This window comes from Athene cunicularia (assembly GCF_003259725.1).
Source record: "Athene cunicularia isolate RWA chromosome 1 unlocalized genomic scaffold, athCun1 chr1_part1, whole genome shotgun sequence".
NCBI classification, from domain to species: Eukaryota; Metazoa; Chordata; class Aves; order Strigiformes; family Strigidae; genus Athene; species Athene cunicularia.
Window position 1 is genome coordinate 43,798,988 of NW_020799091.1, and position 18,378 is coordinate 43,817,365.

The 18,378-nt window shown below is 34.9% G+C and overlaps 1 protein-coding gene across 1 annotated transcript in view; it reads left to right on the top strand.

Annotated features, from left to right (window-relative positions):
- UCHL3 (ubiquitin C-terminal hydrolase L3) overlaps positions 1–18,378 on the top strand; it is a 44,131-nt gene that overhangs the window by 7,141 nt on the left and 18,612 nt on the right. The window contains exons 2-5 of the mRNA XM_026843712.1: positions 4,685–4,813; positions 7,964–8,120; positions 8,486–8,571; positions 9,642–9,689. Of these exons, the coding sequence (XP_026699513.1) occupies positions 4,739–4,813; positions 7,964–8,120; positions 8,486–8,571; positions 9,642–9,689 (366 nt within the window). The 5' untranslated portion in view covers positions 4,685–4,738. The remainder of the gene's footprint in view (positions 1–4,684; positions 4,814–7,963; positions 8,121–8,485; positions 8,572–9,641; positions 9,690–18,378) is intronic.

Sequence of the window (18,378 nt, forward strand, 5' to 3'; positions counted from 1 at the left end):
GGGGGGGGGGGGGGTGTATGCATGTGTGTAATGTTATTTCAGAAGTGGCTTTTTGTCTAATGGTTAGCTGGGCCAGTGAAAAAACAAGAAGCTATTTTAATACAAGAAAAGAGATAACTGAAAATATGACAACAATCTGTAAAAATAAAGCTCTGAAAAAAGTTAATAGTTGTGGACATGTGTTGTGTTTATGTTGTTTTTCTTCCTGAGCCCCTGTAAGACTTATGTATGTAGCCAAATATCTTTTTTTCTTTTTTTTTTTTTTTTCCTACGGTAAATGCTGGAAGACATGCAAATTAAGAATAGTCAGCAATGTGATAATCAATGACTGAAATATATTCTCTGTGCAAATCTAGAGAAATATAAAGCTGGTTTATGTTAACCTGAGTATGTAGTGTCAATAAGCTAAGAGAAAGTAAACAGATAAAAGTCAGTGAGCCTTCAGATACAGTATACTACCTTAACTTCTTTGTCTATTAGTTATCTGTAGAATAAAATTGCTTGGGTAATCTACTGCTTTGCCTTCCAATTATTCCAGTTATTCCACAGTGAAGTCCCTTCCTATGAATGGCACTGGCTCAAAAGCATATGGAACTGCCTACTGTCCTAAAACAGGAATGTTTTTTTCAGTAGGGAAGGGGTTGCTTCACCTTCTGGTGTGTAACTGACTCTTTTTGGTACCTGCATGTTTGCCCTAGGAAAGAGCTAGAAAAAGACTGAGGGAGAAAAAAAGAGGTTTAATTTAGTTATTACTAAGGTATTCAGGTAACTTGCCAAAATTGAAGCTATTGCTTGTGACATCTCTTTCCTGACCTTCCTGTGTCACACCTTATACAGATATTTGTTCCTCTAAAGAATTTTCCCTGGTTTCTAACAACTTGTATTTATTTCTACAAAACTTCCTTCCCCTGACCTTTCTAAATACAGTCTTGTGTGTATCCATGCAGAATACAGTTGCAGAAGATTATTTACCTGGCTGCATTATCGATTGAACTCCTCCTTTTCTTTGCATGTCTCCACATAAAAATAAGCTCCATATATTTGTTTTAAGGGTTCTTCCCATTCATCTGTTGCTGATCTGTCACACTCTTTAACACAGGTGCTTATGCTGCAAGATTTTGTCATCTACTTACTAAATCTTCAGAAAGATATCTCTATCATTTTTTTCCCAGGCTTGAATGAAATGCTCTTGATACACAGAGATACCTCCTTTGCCTATTTTGTGTCTGTCCTTAGTAGTATTTTTTTTTTTAACTATTATACAATAAAGTTGTTAGGCTGCTCGTGTGTTACGATCACTGGCTGTCATACTAAGCCTATGCTCTTGCTGTTCTCTGTAGTGCTGACCATTACTTCTAGTCATCACTCTCATTGTATGCTGAAATATATTATTTCTTAGATTGTAAATTTTCTAGGCAGTATAGTAACATGAGTAATGAAAGGTACCCTGTATCTGTGGAGTTTTAGTTATGTTGAATATTTCACTCTGGAGTTTAAGTAGCAATTCTTGGGTTTAGGGAACATTTTGTTGATTTGGGGGTTGTGGTTGTGTTTGGGTTTTTTTTGTTGTTGTTTGTTTTTTTGTTTTTTGTTTTGGGATTTTTTTTTTTGGTGGTGTTTGTTTGTTTGTTTGTTTTCCCAGTGGTGTAGAACAGGGCAGAAGAACTTGAATCACTTATTTGTCCAGTAGCTTAATGTGATCCTTCTAGCATTGCCTCTTCTGGGTTTTAGGGTCTTTTCCTAGGTGAGTATTGTCTTTATTTTGTTGGGGTTCTGTACCCTTATTTCATATAATCTTGCAAAATAATAAATGCCATTTTTTCAATTGCATTGCTTTTCCTACAGTTCTGAATAACAGGAGAAATGATGGAAAGATTAGTCATTGGCTTAATAAGAAAAGTACTAGAACTACAAATAATGTTTTAATGAACCCATACACATACTCTTTTCCCCTTTGGAATTTTTTTTTGTTATTCCCAAAGTGGTAGTTATCTTAACAACCTAGAGAGTTATAACAGGAGTTTAAAATATACTGTCTTCTGTTTCATCAGGTAGTAAAGACTTAACACTTTCCCTTTTCCCCATTTTCATTAAAAGAGTAATTTGGCCTTCTTCCCAATCTTGGCAAGACTTAGAGGTGGTACAGAACCAAAAGAGCTTGGTGTATTTACATGAGCAATCTTTTTAGTGAATTTTCTTATTGTACTTCAGAACTACCTTGTTTTTTAAACTAGTCAAAAAGGGTAGGTTCTTCAAAGCTTTAATTATGGCTTCTGCCCAGTCCCACAGACCTCTATATAAGGGAACAAAATTAAATTGAGAGCTTGATAAAGACCCTTTATTTTGCCACTTTTCCTCTTTGAATTTATGGTCAATCCCATCGTTTTCATTATTAGTAGATAGTGTAAAGAGAGAAAAACGGGAAAGTGATTACATGGCCTTATGAAAAGAAAATCTCTGTATTTTGCAATGCAGCCAGACTCAAATACTGAACTAGTTCCGTGAACTGTATAGGTTATTTCTGTAGATACACAGAAAGCCATTTTAATTTTTCCAAGATACTCTTTTAAACTTTTTTCAAACTTAAATCACATTTACTTGCCCTTGTTTTGATGTCAAGTCTTGCAGTATAAAATGGAAAGCGAATAATGCATTTAAAACGGTGAAGTGTGGGGTTTTGGTTTTTTTCCCCCCTCAAAACACTGGCTGCAAAAATGCAGTTTCATTCTCTTAATAAACTTAGAGGTATGTGTATTCTCTATTTTTTTTGCCCCCTTGTAGAAGATATTCCTAAGTGTTACTGTTAAAAATCTTTCTTACTCTTTATAAATACTTGTTGTCCATTCATTCAGCCTTTGCAGAAAGTGTCTACTTTGTATCTCTAAATATTGAGAGTCAGCCCCTTGGTTATGTCTCCTGAAAGACAACCACCTTGCCTCTTGCCCAATGAAAGTTGAAACTGGTATATTTGAAGGGATCTCATATTAGACAAAGACACTTGTATTTCATTATATGTTCTTGTGTTCTAATAAAATACTAATTTTGTGTATTTCTTACGTTATATCTATGTAGGTATGAATCTACTCAAGTGCTGTAACTGCTAGTGAATTCTTGTGCATATATGTAAAACTGCTTGCTAGGTGGATTATGGAAAGAAGAGAGTCATTATGCCTTTCAGTCTTACCATCTTACATGATTCTTCAGAATCTTTACTGCAAATGTATCAATAAATAGATTTCCTCAAATAGCGTTGGGCAGGAAGTATGGTGAAGGTTTTAAAGTAATCTTTCCCCTCTAAGAAAGATAATGGGCAAATTAGTTTCACTTTTGGGAACAACACTGGGAACTGCAGAGTTGAGTTTTGTTGAGAGTTAGCTGAAGAAATGTGTTAGGAGTTCATAGTTTTTCCATTAGAGGGGGTAGAGAAGTATTACTTGCTGCATGTTTTTTTAGGCATTAAAATTTGCAGCCATTTATCAGCAGACTTTCCTTATTTTAAACCTCAGAGCCCCAGGCGACTAGATAAGATTTTACTATAGAACATGTTTTTTCCAGCAGTTGTGAAATGTTAACTTTTTTGAAAATGCATTTAACTTTTTTCTCCAAAATGCATTTATTTTATTGGTAGAAGTAGTGTTTCAAAACAGGATTTGTGTATGCCACTGTGTACAATTAGATTTTTCTTACAATTATGGTCAGTGTGTGTGTGTAGTAACAATAGTTTCTGAATTCAGTTAGGTTCTTCTAGACTTTGATAACATAAATATTTCAAATTTGTTTGTATCATATATAGTTATTAGTTCTCCAGCTATTGTTGTGGTGTATAACTCACCTGAGTAAAAGAAGAATATCTGTTTAAAAAGTGAGCCCCCAATTGTAGGCTAAGGTTGTCAAAGCTTAGTAGGTACTACAGACTCTCTTTCCTTCTTAAGTGGCTTAATGTGATGTAAAAGATCCAAAATCACTTTTTGTATTGTGACATAAGCTGTAGTATAGGAAAGATGATAAGAAGGCCTTTGGCTTAGATGCTGTTCAGAAGTTCTAAAGAAGCAACTGGGAATTACTTGAAGATTCATGATTATTGTCTAACACTTAATCTTAGTCTACTTCAATATATATTACTCCATCATAGTTTGAAAGGTTTTCTTATGTAAGAGAACACCTTAGAAGATACGCCTACTAAAATAAATATCTTGTGTCTCTGCTCAAAAGGCCATCGACGATGACAGTTTTTCTGAGTTGCTAAAACCCAGTAGCTCCAGTATGAGCACTGGTGTCAGATATTTTGAAGTACTCATGGCGTCAAATAATATCATAAGTTTATTCATTTGTGCTCTGATTCATAATTTCTAGTTAAAGTGAATATTCAATACTTTTCTATTTTGTGACAAAACACTTCCAAAATGGTTGAAATGCTTTAATGCTTTAGTAAATAGTGCTGGCATTGTTTTCATGTTCCTTTCCTAAATCTATTTAAATTTTAAAAAATGGGGATTTTATGTGTCTTTGTTAGCACCTTGATTTGTTCTGCCTTATTTGTTAAAACTTGATTCTCATTTATTCTCCTTGAATTTTGGAAAGTATGGGTTGTTGCAATGTATTTCACGTAAGTACTGTTATGCTCCTAAAAAGATAAGTATATGAGCGTACTCATTTAATATTATTCTATATTTTTCTTTTCCAGTTTCTCAAACAGTTAGGTATACATCCTGACTGGCAATTTGTAGATGTTTATGGTATGGAACCAGAACTGCTTAGCATGGTGCCAAGACCTGTCTGTGCAGTGCTACTTCTCTTTCCAATAACAGAAAAGGTAAATGTTTGTTTAATAATCAGCTAATCACTTCTGTTGTAAACGAAATGGGAAGAAACAGTTTGGATCTTGTACTTTGGTATCATAATAGATTCAAGATGAGTCTCAAACTTTATTCAAGAGACTTCTTAATTAAAAACAGCAACAAAATGCTTCCTTCAGAACCTTATTTTGATAATCTTATATGTGTATTTCTAATTTCTTTTTAAATTGGAGTGGGAAAAGCTAATGTGGAAGCACAGAGAAATGCACCTCACATTTTTCTATTACAGTCAATTTAAGGCGCTTTTTTTTTTTTCTCTGCAAGTATGCACTATGATATGGCTTGGTTCTGCTACTTTTAGCAGAAAGCTACAGTAGCATAAGGAAAGTAAGAGGTAGGTTGGACTGTGTCAAATGCAACTACTTTTTGAGTTTTCATACCAAACTTCAATCCACTTTCAGTTCAGTCATCAGTACTGATACGACTTTTGCTTCTTGGACAGATGGGGCATATTTCAAAGATCAAAGAGAATCCCCCCGCTTCTTCCTCTGTTAGACTTTGAAGTACTTGGTTTGGTTAAATCTTCAAGTCTGCATATTTTGTGTCATCATATGCTTCTACATAGAGAAGACATCCATCTTACATATCTCCTTCAAGTGTTATGTATGTTGAAATGCATGATTCATATTGATGTCTCAATTTATAAAAATCTTACGTGACTGTGATGAGGTCAGATAAAAAGTTTGAAGGGGATCTGCCCAGACTTCTTCCTTTTAATGCCTCTCGAAAAGAACATATGGTTTCTTAAGAACAAAGCAGTTAGCTGTTAAAGCTTAACTTCTGTAACAAAATGCGTTTAAATAGAGAGGAGAGTGACCTGGTCAGTCCTCTTATCATTAGGTCCTGTAAACTTTTGCATTCCCAGTTTCTCCAAAACAGCTATGCAGGCAGTCTTTTTCAGGCTTGATTTGGGCCACCTCAACTGTTTTGAATTTAAGCAAACCCTTAACTGTCTTCACCTGTCTTGAGGAAATTTCCTTTCTGTCACCTTTGAGACATTGTTTGTATGCTGTGGTTTCTTTCTGACTGCTTGAGCTACAGGTCTGAGCGCTCCTTCTGTGACTGTCACTTTTCTTTTGCCTCCCTGCCTGTGCAAACTTCCTTTCTTGGATCATGCTACAGGAGCATCATCCCATGGGAATGATACACCTTCTTGTTTCAGAAGGTGTATCTGATTTCATCCTGAAGCATATGACAAATGGAACCAGAGAAACAGCATATGCTCTGTTGCATCAATCAATGAAATTTGACCACCAGCCAAAGATTTCTCCACCTTGTTAATCCTTCAGAAACATCAGGGGCACAAGTGTTGCTATCAGCTGTTTAGAATGAGTGTGTGAAGGCTGAATCTTTCACAGGAAGTCCCAGTGTTCTGAAGCTTTTGTTGTTCAGCATGAAATTCACAATTATTTCGTATTTCTGGAGTATTTTCCTCTCCTTGGTCTCTTTTTCAATATGGCCTGTTATATTCTCCTTTTATTTAATTTATTATTTTTTTATTTTCTTGGTTGTGTCTACATTTATGAAAGTGTGTCTCTTAATTTTGCTGCCTTTGTAAACACTTTTCTATCATATCTTTGTTCTTTCAAGAAGTTCCTTTCTTTCGTATTTCCTATATATCTATGTGTATGAACTTGCTTTTAAGGCAAGATACTCTTGTTAGCATACACATAATCTTAGGGTTATTGTTCAGTCTAAAGGTCAATTACTTGCTTAGCGTGCATTGTAGGCTCTAGGCAGAGTGAACAGTGTGAGCATTTTGGGCATTGTTCAGTGAATACACATCATGGGATAGATCGGGTTAGGAGACCTCTTGAGGTGATCTGGTCTAACCCTTGCTCAAAATTGTATTTTCAGTATTCTCAACATTTATATATATATTTTTTTTTTGCCATGGAGTTTATTTTGATTGGCAGGGAGTGAATGGCAACTATGTTGTTTACCTTCTCTAATCTGAACTTTTGTCCTATTATGCTCTATTAATTTTTTTCTTAATTAAATCAATTTTTGTTAATATGTAGATAAGTGGTGTCAAATTAAAATGCTTTCTACATGTTCTTGGTGTTACTTAGACCATTCAGAGCATTCAGACAAGCTGCAAGCATGGAATCATGATGCTGGAAAAATATCTTGTTTGTCACTGATGGTACATAGTCTGAGAGAAATTTCTCATGGGTTTTCAGGAAGGGTTCCTTGAAAACATTCTGCATTCAAACTTTAGTTTTGTCATACTTGTATAAAAAGCCCATCTACTTCAATATTCTTTTTTATCTGCAAAAGTACCTGGTAAAAGAGACAAGGGAGGAAGAAAGTACAGTGTTGGCTGGAATACTTGCAGTTTTCTTTTGTTCTTTTTCTATTTGAGATGAAAATCTTAAAATAATTTTTAAAAACCCCAACCAAACAAAAAAAAACCAAAAAAAACCCCAACCCCTCCAAAGAAGCAATAAACCCACAAAAAAAACAAAACGTAAAACCAACATACTGTTGCACAGTATAACAAATTTCAATTACTTATGATTTTTACAAAACAAGTACTTTAGATTGTTTACATTATTTCTTTTATTACAGAAAATAAACATTCACTTCATGAATATGGCCTTTGAAGGCCCATTTTGAGGCTCTGAGCACTATATAAATCTTACTTTATATTCCTGGAAAAAATGAAATATGAAAATGGAACTTGTAATAATGCTTCATGCTGATTAAACACCTGAAGTATTATGGTTTGCTTGATAGTGTTTTGAGAATTCTGTCCTTAAAAGCTTTTTGTTGGATTTAAGAGAAATGGTGACAGATGCTCAGATCAAGGAAATATTCTCAACATTTTTGAAATTATGTTAGCTAACACATATTTCAAAACAATATTTCAAGTGTGACTGGTTTTTGGCTAGTGACAAGGTATTGGTTTAAGAAACGATATAAGCTGTTCACATGAGTAAGTTTACGTGTACTTGTCAGACCACATATGTTAAGCATTTCAAATTACAAGTTGAGTTTTGATTTTTTCTAGTTAGCTGCTGCTTTTTTCAAAAATTATTTTTGCTTGGATAATGTAGCCAATATCTATTTGTACTATTTGTGAATGTCTGTAACTTTCCTTCTAGTATGAAACCTTCAGAACAGAAGAAGAAGAGAGAATAAAAGCTAAGGGACAAGATGTCAAGTCATCTGTGTATTTCATGAAGCAGACCATTAACAATGCTTGTGGAACAATTGGTCTAATTCATGCTATTGCGAACAACAGAGATAAAATGAACTTTGGTAAGTTTTTTTGTTTGGGTGGGTTTTTGCTGGCTTTTTCCTTATGTGTGGGGAGGCATGGAGGGAAGGATACGTTTTGTACTATTTTCTCTAAATATAACCATTCATAAAGGACAATCTCTATTCAAAGAGCATTTCTACCTATAATTATAAAAAAAAGTATTTCATAGCAATCCATGAACTAAAGTACTTGAAATGTTGCAAACTGCAGCAGGTGGCAATTCCTCCTGCAGTCAGCCTTCAGTGTCTTAAAGATATGATGTAATTATATCTTTAAACCTTTCATTGGATATAAGCAGTCTGTAAGCTTTAGATGAAGTTGGAGTTAAAGCATGACTCTAATTATGTCTTTTTTATTTTTTAAGAAACTAATTCTTCACTGAAAAAGTTCCTAGAAGATTCATTATCTATGACTCCTGAAGAGAGGGCCAAATATCTAGAAACTTATGAAGTTAGTATGATGTGTTTTTTACTTTTATTTAAAATGATAGGAGAATTACTTGCATGAGTAGGTACTGTCCTTAGGAGTTGATCCAGAGAAGCACTTAAATAATTGGATTTTATATGTGAGCTTATGATCAGACAGTTGCTATAAAGACCTTGCTTTGGTAAAGCATTCCTGTCTGCCCATAACTCAGCAGAATGGATCTTGTCAGTGTTCTTCATCCATATTAATTCACTGACTTAGTTTAAAATTACTTTGAAGGGGATGAAAAATGTGTGCATAACCTTTTTGGTGGGTTCAGGATCCAGTTTAATGGTCAACTTAAACTGATCTGGGGCTATTGCTGAAATGATGGTCCTTCTGCCTCCTTTCATTTGTGCCTTCTAGTCATCTCTCTTTGGCTCTAGCAGTTTGGCACACACACAGAGCTGATTTGGCTGAAATATAATCTCCTTCCCCCACCACCCTAAACAATTAGATGAGCTAGCTGATAGTGTGGTTAGCCAGATCATTAGCGCTGTCTGACAGGATGCAGCAGAAACGTCTGGCCAGTGGTGGAAGGGGAGAATGGTGCTGTTGCTCCTAATGGTAATGACAGTCCTCCCTCAAAATGAAAACCTTGATGATTTCCAAGTCTGGGTTCAATTTAAACTTACTGTGAAGCCCTCAGGAATAAGGGTGTTAACATGTGTCTCAGGGAAGTGGTAACAAACAGAAGCATTAGAGGTTAGATTACATTTTCTGTAGAAATGTTGGAAACAAGATGTCTGATCTAAAGTATTTTGTCTGCTCGAGAAGTGCTACATAACAAAAACACTCGCCTGCAGTGTTTTCTGTGTGTAAAAATGCCATTACAAACTGTTAGGTATTTGATTTGAATTGACTGTGATGAAACAGAAATACTGGTATTCTGAGATCTTTGGAAGTGGAGATTATTTGTTTATTTTTATTTACTTATTACAAACAGTGAACAAAAATAGTTACATCTATATTTGATAAAACAAAGAGCATACAATGATTCTTAAAACACTGAAGCCTCTCATTTAAAGTCTGATTGAAATGTGTTTTAATTTTAGGCTATTCGTGTCACTCATGAATCCAGTGCCCATGAAGGTCAGACTGAGGTATTCATTTTTAAAAAAAATCTTTGTTAATAACTACTTTGAGTTGAATATAACTGAAATGAAAACAATCTATATTAAAGGTTTACAGTGAAATGGAGATTATTGCTTGGTTTGCAGTATTGTGTCATTAGTCAAAAATCAGGGCACAAAACCAAGTGGCATTGTTGGAGGGGGAGACCAGACTTGAAGCTGTTTTTGGGGTTTTGCTTTGGGGCTGTTTGGTTTCTCTGTTTGTTTGGTTTGGTTTATATTTTTTTAAGATTTTATATAACATGAATGATCTTTTCAAGCTTCATTTCAGAGTAAACCAGCCAGCAATAGTATTTTTAACGAAAGTTGAGGTTTGTAGCTGAGACTGTAAGATCTATAGTAATCATACAAGTGGAACAAACATTTTATTAGAGTCTGAAAAGTCTTACTTCAGGAAAAGAAATGATACCATCCTACGTTTGCCATTGTTTATTTCCCGTTTTGTACAAGTACTAATTCAGATAAATTCTCACTAATAGATGTATTTATAAGCTTTTATCCCCCAACAGATTGGGTGATATTAAAAAAAAAAAAAAACCAACAAACCACCCAATCCCCAAACCAACAAAAAACTTTAAACTAATCATAAACTTAACATTCAACATTTTTCTACATCAGTTATACTATGGCAGTTTTTTCCATCTTTCCAGTTTGGATTTCCGTATCTGTTCCACAAAAAAAAACCTGATTAGATTGTTGCTAGCACTGCTTTATTTGACAGAGAGGAACCCTCCTTTGTTTGGCTGTTACTTCAGTGGCTCATCTGCTTGCTTTATTTATTTATTTTTTAAAGTACCATAGGTGAGGTTTTCTTCTTATGGCTTGTGTAGTGTCTTCTGAACAATGCAGGAGAAAGCAAAGGAGTCCTTTCTGCTCCCCCTTGCCCTGCTTTCTGGAAATGAAAATTAAGATAATTGTTTTAACTGTTTCTATTATAGATGATCATCTTCCTTTGTGATACTTTCTTTTTTAAAAAAACCCTACTATTTCTTCCTATCTCTTTCTCTCAATTAACCAAGGTTCTATATTTCAAGAAGAAACATCATAACAAATTCATATTTTTCTTCCTTTTTTATGTGAGAGACTCAAAAAAACCTGGTCTGTTTTCTTTACAAATGAGTCCTTTTCTGGATATTCTTGGCAAGCTCAGTAAGAGAGAGGCTGTGAAGATTATTCCCACAAGTTGCTGAAGAGTGAATCTTTTCCTAAGATCCTTGTGAAAGAGAAAAAAAAATTCAGGTGTTTTGATGTACTGTGACAGTCATCCAGGGAATGGTTTGTCTATGGTTTCTTCTGGCAGAAATTATGGAATGATTGGGAAAGAAAATGCAAGGGCTATACAGTTCCTAAGAGTCTTTGTAAAAATTCAGGAAGCATCTTAAGTGATGAATTCTCCTAATATGAGGCAGTTAACTTCTTGAACATTTACAAATTAATTTGTTTCCTGATCAAGATAGCCATAGTAGAAAAGATTAATCATTGTGTGGAAAGAAGACGACTTTCTTTCAGAATAAAAATTTACAAGATTGTTTTAGCAACCATTTCTAAACACAAATATTGAATAGGTAGCTTCCTTGCCAAATATTTAATATTCAATTTTGCATAACTGAATCTAGAAGTAATTCAATACAGATATTCCCTAGACTGGTAAAATAACTTTTTGTTGTCCTTCAGTTTCCAAAGTTGAAATAGTACAATGTCTGAATACATGTCCTAGGACCATTTTTCAAATAGTTCTGATCTGTGAACCAAGGAGAGAAGAAATAAAAAAGTTATATTACTGGGACATCTAATTGCCTGAAGATCCTGTCCTACCATAGTGTTGTTAAATTGGCATAAAGGCCTCTTTTTTCATCTGTACAGGAGGAATTGCTTCATTTTAAAGTACAATTCTTTTTAAGCAAAACAAAATCTGACACATGAATATGATGAAAAGTGTAACTGAGGGTTGGAGTGAGTTAATCTCCTAGTCTTTTTCCTTTCAATGGTATGTTTTGAATGTTGCTGTATACCTCTTCATGTAGTGGTGGAGGTACTGATGAACAACAGCATGCACTTGAAGATGCTGAAGTTAGCATACACAGGTCATACAAGGATGTTGATTAGTCCTGCAGGGTAAGTTGATAATTTCCAGCACCTTTGAGTAAGAGAGAAGAGAATCCCATACCTCCTGCATATCCATTATTGTTACAGTTCCTTTCCTGAGAACTTAAAGATCTTTTCAGAGCACTAGAAAGGAACTGTTTGCCTGCCTTTGACTCTGTTGGGGTTTTGTTCTTTCCCCACCTTACCCTACCCTAAACAGCAAGGGCATTTTGTATAGAAATCTTTCCTTTGAACTGGCTTATGTAGTTGCTTAATGATAGTCAGTGCTGTAGTTTTGCAAGCAAAAGTCCTTTCCAGGTGTCCTACAGAATTAGATTGAAAAAACATGCAGGCCTACTCTTTTAGGATGATTTAACTTGGCTTGTGTGTTTTCTAAAATTAGCCTACTCTGTGCATAGTTCTGTGCCTTAGATAAGTATTGCATACTACTGTCCACTCAGATTCTTCTGAAAATGTTGCTTAAACTCAACTGTGTTAGACAGAATTAACTTCCAAAACTGAGATGTATGGCCTTGCTGATTAGGTTAAAAAAAGCTATGTACTTGCTCTCAAGATGCTGTTCTTCCCCTGCCCCCATGCAAAAGACACTGCCACACCATAGATCAATATTATGGGATGAAAGTAAAATTTTCTGAAATCTTGAGATGTGTAAGGTTTAAAAATAGCAAGAAATACAGACAGATTATCCTTTGAGGGTTTTTTTTACAGGGCTCTGATTTGTCAGATCTTTGAGTATTCAGCCTTTAATGCTTCTAAGTAAAAGGCTTTATCTGTTGATTGCTCCTTGACAGTCTTGCTAAATCATCTCAGCAGCTACTTGATTTTTACAGTATGCGAATGGATTTTCTGGTTTTGTTTCTGTTCTGTGTATGTGCATATTTCAAACCTTGAAATAAAGCAAGTCTATCTACAAATAAATGGTTAGGATTAATAAACCAATGCTATCTTTCTGGTACCTGTGTATTTCATCTTGTCCAATGGGTAGGATTTGTTTCTGGTTTAGAATAATCTGTATTCCGATTATTTTTATTTTAATTTCTTACCTTTTTTTTTTTTTTTTTTCAAATATAATTTTTCCAAAAATGTATCTGACAAGATATTACTTGTATAATATTAGTGGACTGTCAGATTCTACATTCCAGTTAGTGATTGCTGGAAGAGAAGAATTATGGTGGTCAGTTTGCTTCTGGAATTTATCATTAATGTGTGATCTCCCTAGATTAAGCATTAAGATGAATTACTGAGAAAATGGATTGAAGCTGAGAGCTATAGAGTGTTGTGGTGTTGTGCCTTGATGGGTGGTTTAACAGGCTTTCCAAGTTTGATAGCCATGATTAATTTGCCTACTTCCAAAAGGAAAAAAAAAAAAACAAAAAACAACAAAAACCAACAGGCTGTGTTCCTAGCTATTTCATATAATTTTTGGTATTGCATTTAAAACTTTTATAGGCCATCTATAGACTATATTAGAGCTGAGTATTTTGGGAAGGTTTTTTTGTATTAAAATATGTGAGGTTTTTAATGAAGTTTACTGAATTTTTGTTAAACAACTTCAATATTTTCTTTAAAATAGAGGATTTTTTTTTGTTCTTTCAGAGATTAGATTTTAAGAACAGTTAAGCAGTTTTAATTTTGCTAATTCATTGCAGGTTCACAAATTGAAAGGATTGTAAATTTGGGCTTATCTTTCAGGTCAGGTTTTGGACCAGGTATGATTCAAGTTCTTTGTTAAGACTCATGGATTCTGGGGCTTCATATCTCACTTAAAACAAAATAATTAGATAAAGCAAATAATTAGATAAAGCACTTCTGTGGGTGTATGTGTAAAAATGTAGTTTAAAACTACTTTAATAGCAAGCAGTAAGATCTGTGAATAATTCCACAGAAGTGTGGTGTTGGTTTCAGGGATTTCAAGGGTGGTTTGATTCTGGTCCCATGTTCCAGTACAGTAATGAGGGCAATTAATGTAAGGCTCTTGTAACAGTCTTTCTGTTAAACATTATGCTGCTGATGCTTACCCTTTCTCAAGTGACAGGTATTTCATATCCAAAGCTGCCAAAAAAAGGATCTATGTCTTTGCGATAAAGCTTCATGGATCCAGCTTGCTCTCCTTTCTGTGTGATAGCTCCTGAAAGGCAGCTACTGCTGAGACTAGAATACTTGCTAGCTACTGAAGATCCTCTTTATTCTTTCACAAGTCTTCTGCTGAGCTTATACCTTTGTTTGTAATATCTAGGATGTCTGAAAATGTGGAAAATATAACCTGCTTCTTTGCAGAAACTGCACACACTTTTAAGCTGGTCTTTATATTGTGGCTTCATGCTGAGCAGTGTTTGAGTTTTTCTGTTTGTTTTGCATTTGTTTTTTCTTTTTGTTCTTCCTGTGCCTCCTTCAGCAGTTCATAACTGCTGAACCCTCTACTACCATACATCTTGACATTTCTGATACCCTGTTATAAGAAAACCTAACAAAAAAAAAAAAGCCAAAACATCCCCAAACCCCATAATCCTTCAAAAATATTATAGACCATACAGTTTTTGAATGCTAAAGCAGCTGCATTAGCTGTTTAATCCACAGTGATCAGTAATGAAGAAATTACAGTGAAATCTGAGGAGGGAAAGGTAGAAATTAATAGTACTGATCAGGGTTAGATTCATATCTAACTTATTTGTATTACTATCTTGAGTTGCTTTCTTTCAAAACGATACTAACTATTTTCAGGTGACAGGTCAGAAAATCTGAGGGGAGGATTTTTTTGAAAACAGGAAAACATGTCTTTACATAAGAGGCTTGCAGGTCTAGTTTTTTGCAGAGCAAATCGCCCTTTTGAATTTGGAGTTGGGGAAGCAACTTAAACTTGTATCCTCCCTACTCATTTTCTTTAATAATAAACAGTTATTATATAGTTTTCTGAGAGAGTAGGAAAGGGGGTGTACTTCAATTAAACAATGATATGCTATGATAGCTTGAGTGAAGTTATTCCAGGTAGAAAATATTATCTGTACTTGATATAAATGACCTTTTTAATATGTGTATATAGTAGTGTGAGTAGTAAGATACTTTTGTTCTGCTCTTGTATTACGGACATCCCTATTCACTACTTTGCAACTATACTTCATTATAGATCGTCTACAGTAAGGAAAATGGCAAGCTGTATCATATAAAGGACTTTTTAAAAGTTTAATTGGCCTTTAGTCAAGGAATTAGATCTAGAGAATAATCTGTATTCAATTTCTGCATTTCTGAAGGCTTTGACATGCTTAACTCTTGTTCAGATACTCTTCTGGTAATAGAATCTGAAGTTTTAGCCAGCTCTGTTTGTCTGTGACTGTTGAAATAACTCTCAATTGTCAGATTACCTACAATATTTTCTGTCTTCCATCAGCTTCCTGAAACAGCTCATCCTATAGCCTTGTAGGAGCTAATGCTGGTATAGAGGTGTTAGAAGCACACTCCTGGGTAGAGAGGAGAAGGCTTAACAGACTAGACTTAGATCAGCTTTTGCTTCTGTGGACAACAAATACTCAAATGGTTGTGGTGTTAAGTAATTGACAGGCTGTTTGAGCAACATCAAGGTATAACTAACTGCTGACACAGTGCTTTCCATATCACTTTTTGTTATAAAGTTCAAATGATAGAGTGAATTTTTTATTATGTCTTGCAGTACTTGTGGCATATGGAACCACTTTTGTGTTTGAGGCTGAAATTTTTTTGGATGGGGAAGTTTTAGCATGGTTTATGCAGTACTACTTAGAACGTGATTTGTGGTCTGGGAAGTTTACTTCTTTAAGTGTTATTACAGCATAGCTCAAAATAATGTTTCAATCAAGCAAAAAAATACAAGTGAAATGGCCACTTGAAATACCTGCATTAGATACTGTTTAGAGAATAGTAAGTGCTTTTGATTTTGCTCATGGCCTGAATTCTTGGGAGAAATTGCGGACCTCTCAAATGCCTGTTTTTTCCCCCCTCTTCTTTAGAGGCAGTTGTGAATGTCCAACTAAATGAAGTTTAACCTATTGTTTCAGTTACTAGTTACTGTGGAAGAAGAAAACAACTGGAATATAAACTATATCAACTCTTTCAGGGAGCACAGAAAATATTGCCTTTGGATCTCTAACTCCTTCAGTTTGGTTTTCGTTTTTGGTTTGTTTTTTAGTATGCTGTTTTACTGACAGCTTTGGCTACTAGAACTATATGTTGGGCTAAATGAGGCTCAGAACTGAGCAGACTGAGGTGCTGCATCTGAGCTGCCACTTCAAATAAACCCAACATTCTTGCACCTCATTAGACATCTATTAGAAATATTGGTGGTGGGAAACTTAGCCTTTGAAAATGAAAACTGATGTTTGACTCTCAGTATAAAATTCACAAGTGAGAACTGGTGTCAGATGTTCACAAAAGAACCTGAAATACTTGTGCACATCAGTGTATTTAATTAGATATACTTTTTGTTCACAAGCATGATCAGGAATATTTTTAACATGGATTGGAGTTGGCAGCCATGAAAAAAGCTACCACAGCTTGATTTCTTCCTTAATTCAAACCATAACTGCAAACTGTACTCTGTAAACTTGTTTAGTGTGCCTTGAGAACTATAATCTTGCTTGGAATGCGCTAAGTTAGACTTTGATCACAGTAACAGTCGTTAACATTGGCAAGAACTAAGTAGAATCAATGCACTCTGTTCTCAACTGCTATAAAACTTGAACTTTCAAAGATCTCTGGTTCCCTGGGGCATTACAATTTACTGTTAGAGAAGAAACATAAAGGAGCTTCCCTTTCACTCCTGCCAAGAACATATGGTGGGATTTTTTTCTTAAATAGCCCATATTCGTCAGTGTTTCTTCTGAATAATCCATAGTCTTGTAAAGAAACACTTGCAACTCAGGAGAATATAAAATCAATTATATAACTGTTTCCAAGATGATTTTTGTTTAGCTTGGCATTACAGAACAAGCATGTAATCCCTCCTGAAAACGTGCTGAAGTTGCCTAAAAAAATTAGCTATAGCTTTTTCTTCTTTACGGCCTATTCAGTTAAGTGTAACTATGAGTTTACTAGAATCATGTGAAATGTTTTGGAAATTATACTTGGTTAGTCTTTGACTCATTGCCTTGCCCTGTTACTTAACATGTCAGTGTTTTAGAGACATGCATCAATCTGATTTCTATACTTTACTGAGCAAATAACTAGTAAGGTATTAATATAATATTACTCTGAATTGTTATTCCAGGTCTTATGCTTAACTCTAAAATCTGTATGAGAGAATTCTGATTACTAGGATGAAACATAATTATAGAGGATATTCGCACCCATAAAGCAGCCCATGAAGTTAAATAACAAGTATATAAGAAATAAATAACAAGTGAAAGTAACAAAATGTTTCTACAGTTTTACATCCACCATCTCTACCAACCGCCATAAGTTTGTTTCTTTTGTTTTCTTTTATTGCATCTCTCCAATCCATAATGCTTCCAGTTTGCTCACTGGCATTTTAGCAGGCTGGTCATGACAGGTAATGCTTGAGTTCACACTCAACATCTTTCCCTTAGGCAGAAGAGAAACTGATTTGGCTCTCTTAATTGGCTCTCTTTTGTTTGTTTGTTTGTTTGTTTGTTTCCTTTGTCCAACCAATAGCTTTTGGGGAAAAAATTATAAGAACTTACTGCCCTTGAGACTGCCAACGTTTTACCAATATGGCTGAAGCTAGACAGTGGGCTAAACCTACTCAGAGAATTGATGTTGCATCAACCACCTTTGTTTAAGGAAGCACTCTAAAAATATGGTAATTGCGTGTGCAGCAATGCTGTTCAATTTATTTAAGTAAAAACTCGAGGAAAAACTGTTTGAAAGAATCTAGTTAATTTAGGTTTTGCAGAGCTCCCTAGCCTTTGGAATTTTCTTTTTTGTAATTCCACTAATTTTTGATCACAGAAGTCACCATTGTGATAATCTAGTTTGACTTTTGCCTAACATAGGCCATAGAACTTAAATTTAGGTCTTCAAAGAGACATAAACTATCAGTAATTTTGGAAAGACTTTTTTTTTGGGTGCTCTGATCTCACTATTTTTCTTGCCTTTAAGCTCTGTCTTTACCCATATGTCTAGCAAAGTAATACTCTTGGGATAATATCCATTCTTAATCACGGATTAAACTGACATGGAGAATATGTTAAAGATTTTCTTTTTAACAACTGCAGGAACACTAATTAAACTTACTGGTGCAGAAGTTGATTAGCTGGCAGATGTAGCCCAATTCAGTTTAAAAGCTGTAGTCTCAGTTTCAATACATATTAATGCTGTTGATAAAACAAGTAGGTCTGAGGAGTGGGGTTTGTCAACCTTAACTTCTTAAGAATTTGCATGTTGTGCAGGCTTTTGTTGCATGTAAGGAATTTCTAGTTAGGAATAAGGCCTTTCTTGCAGTTAAAATATTCATAATGTCTCTCATTCGTGTGAATTCTGTGGTGTGCAGTTGGAGGTGAGCTCATGAAGCAGCTTCTGCCTCTGTGGAATACTTCCTTTGTCAGGCTCCTCTTCCCTGTCTGGC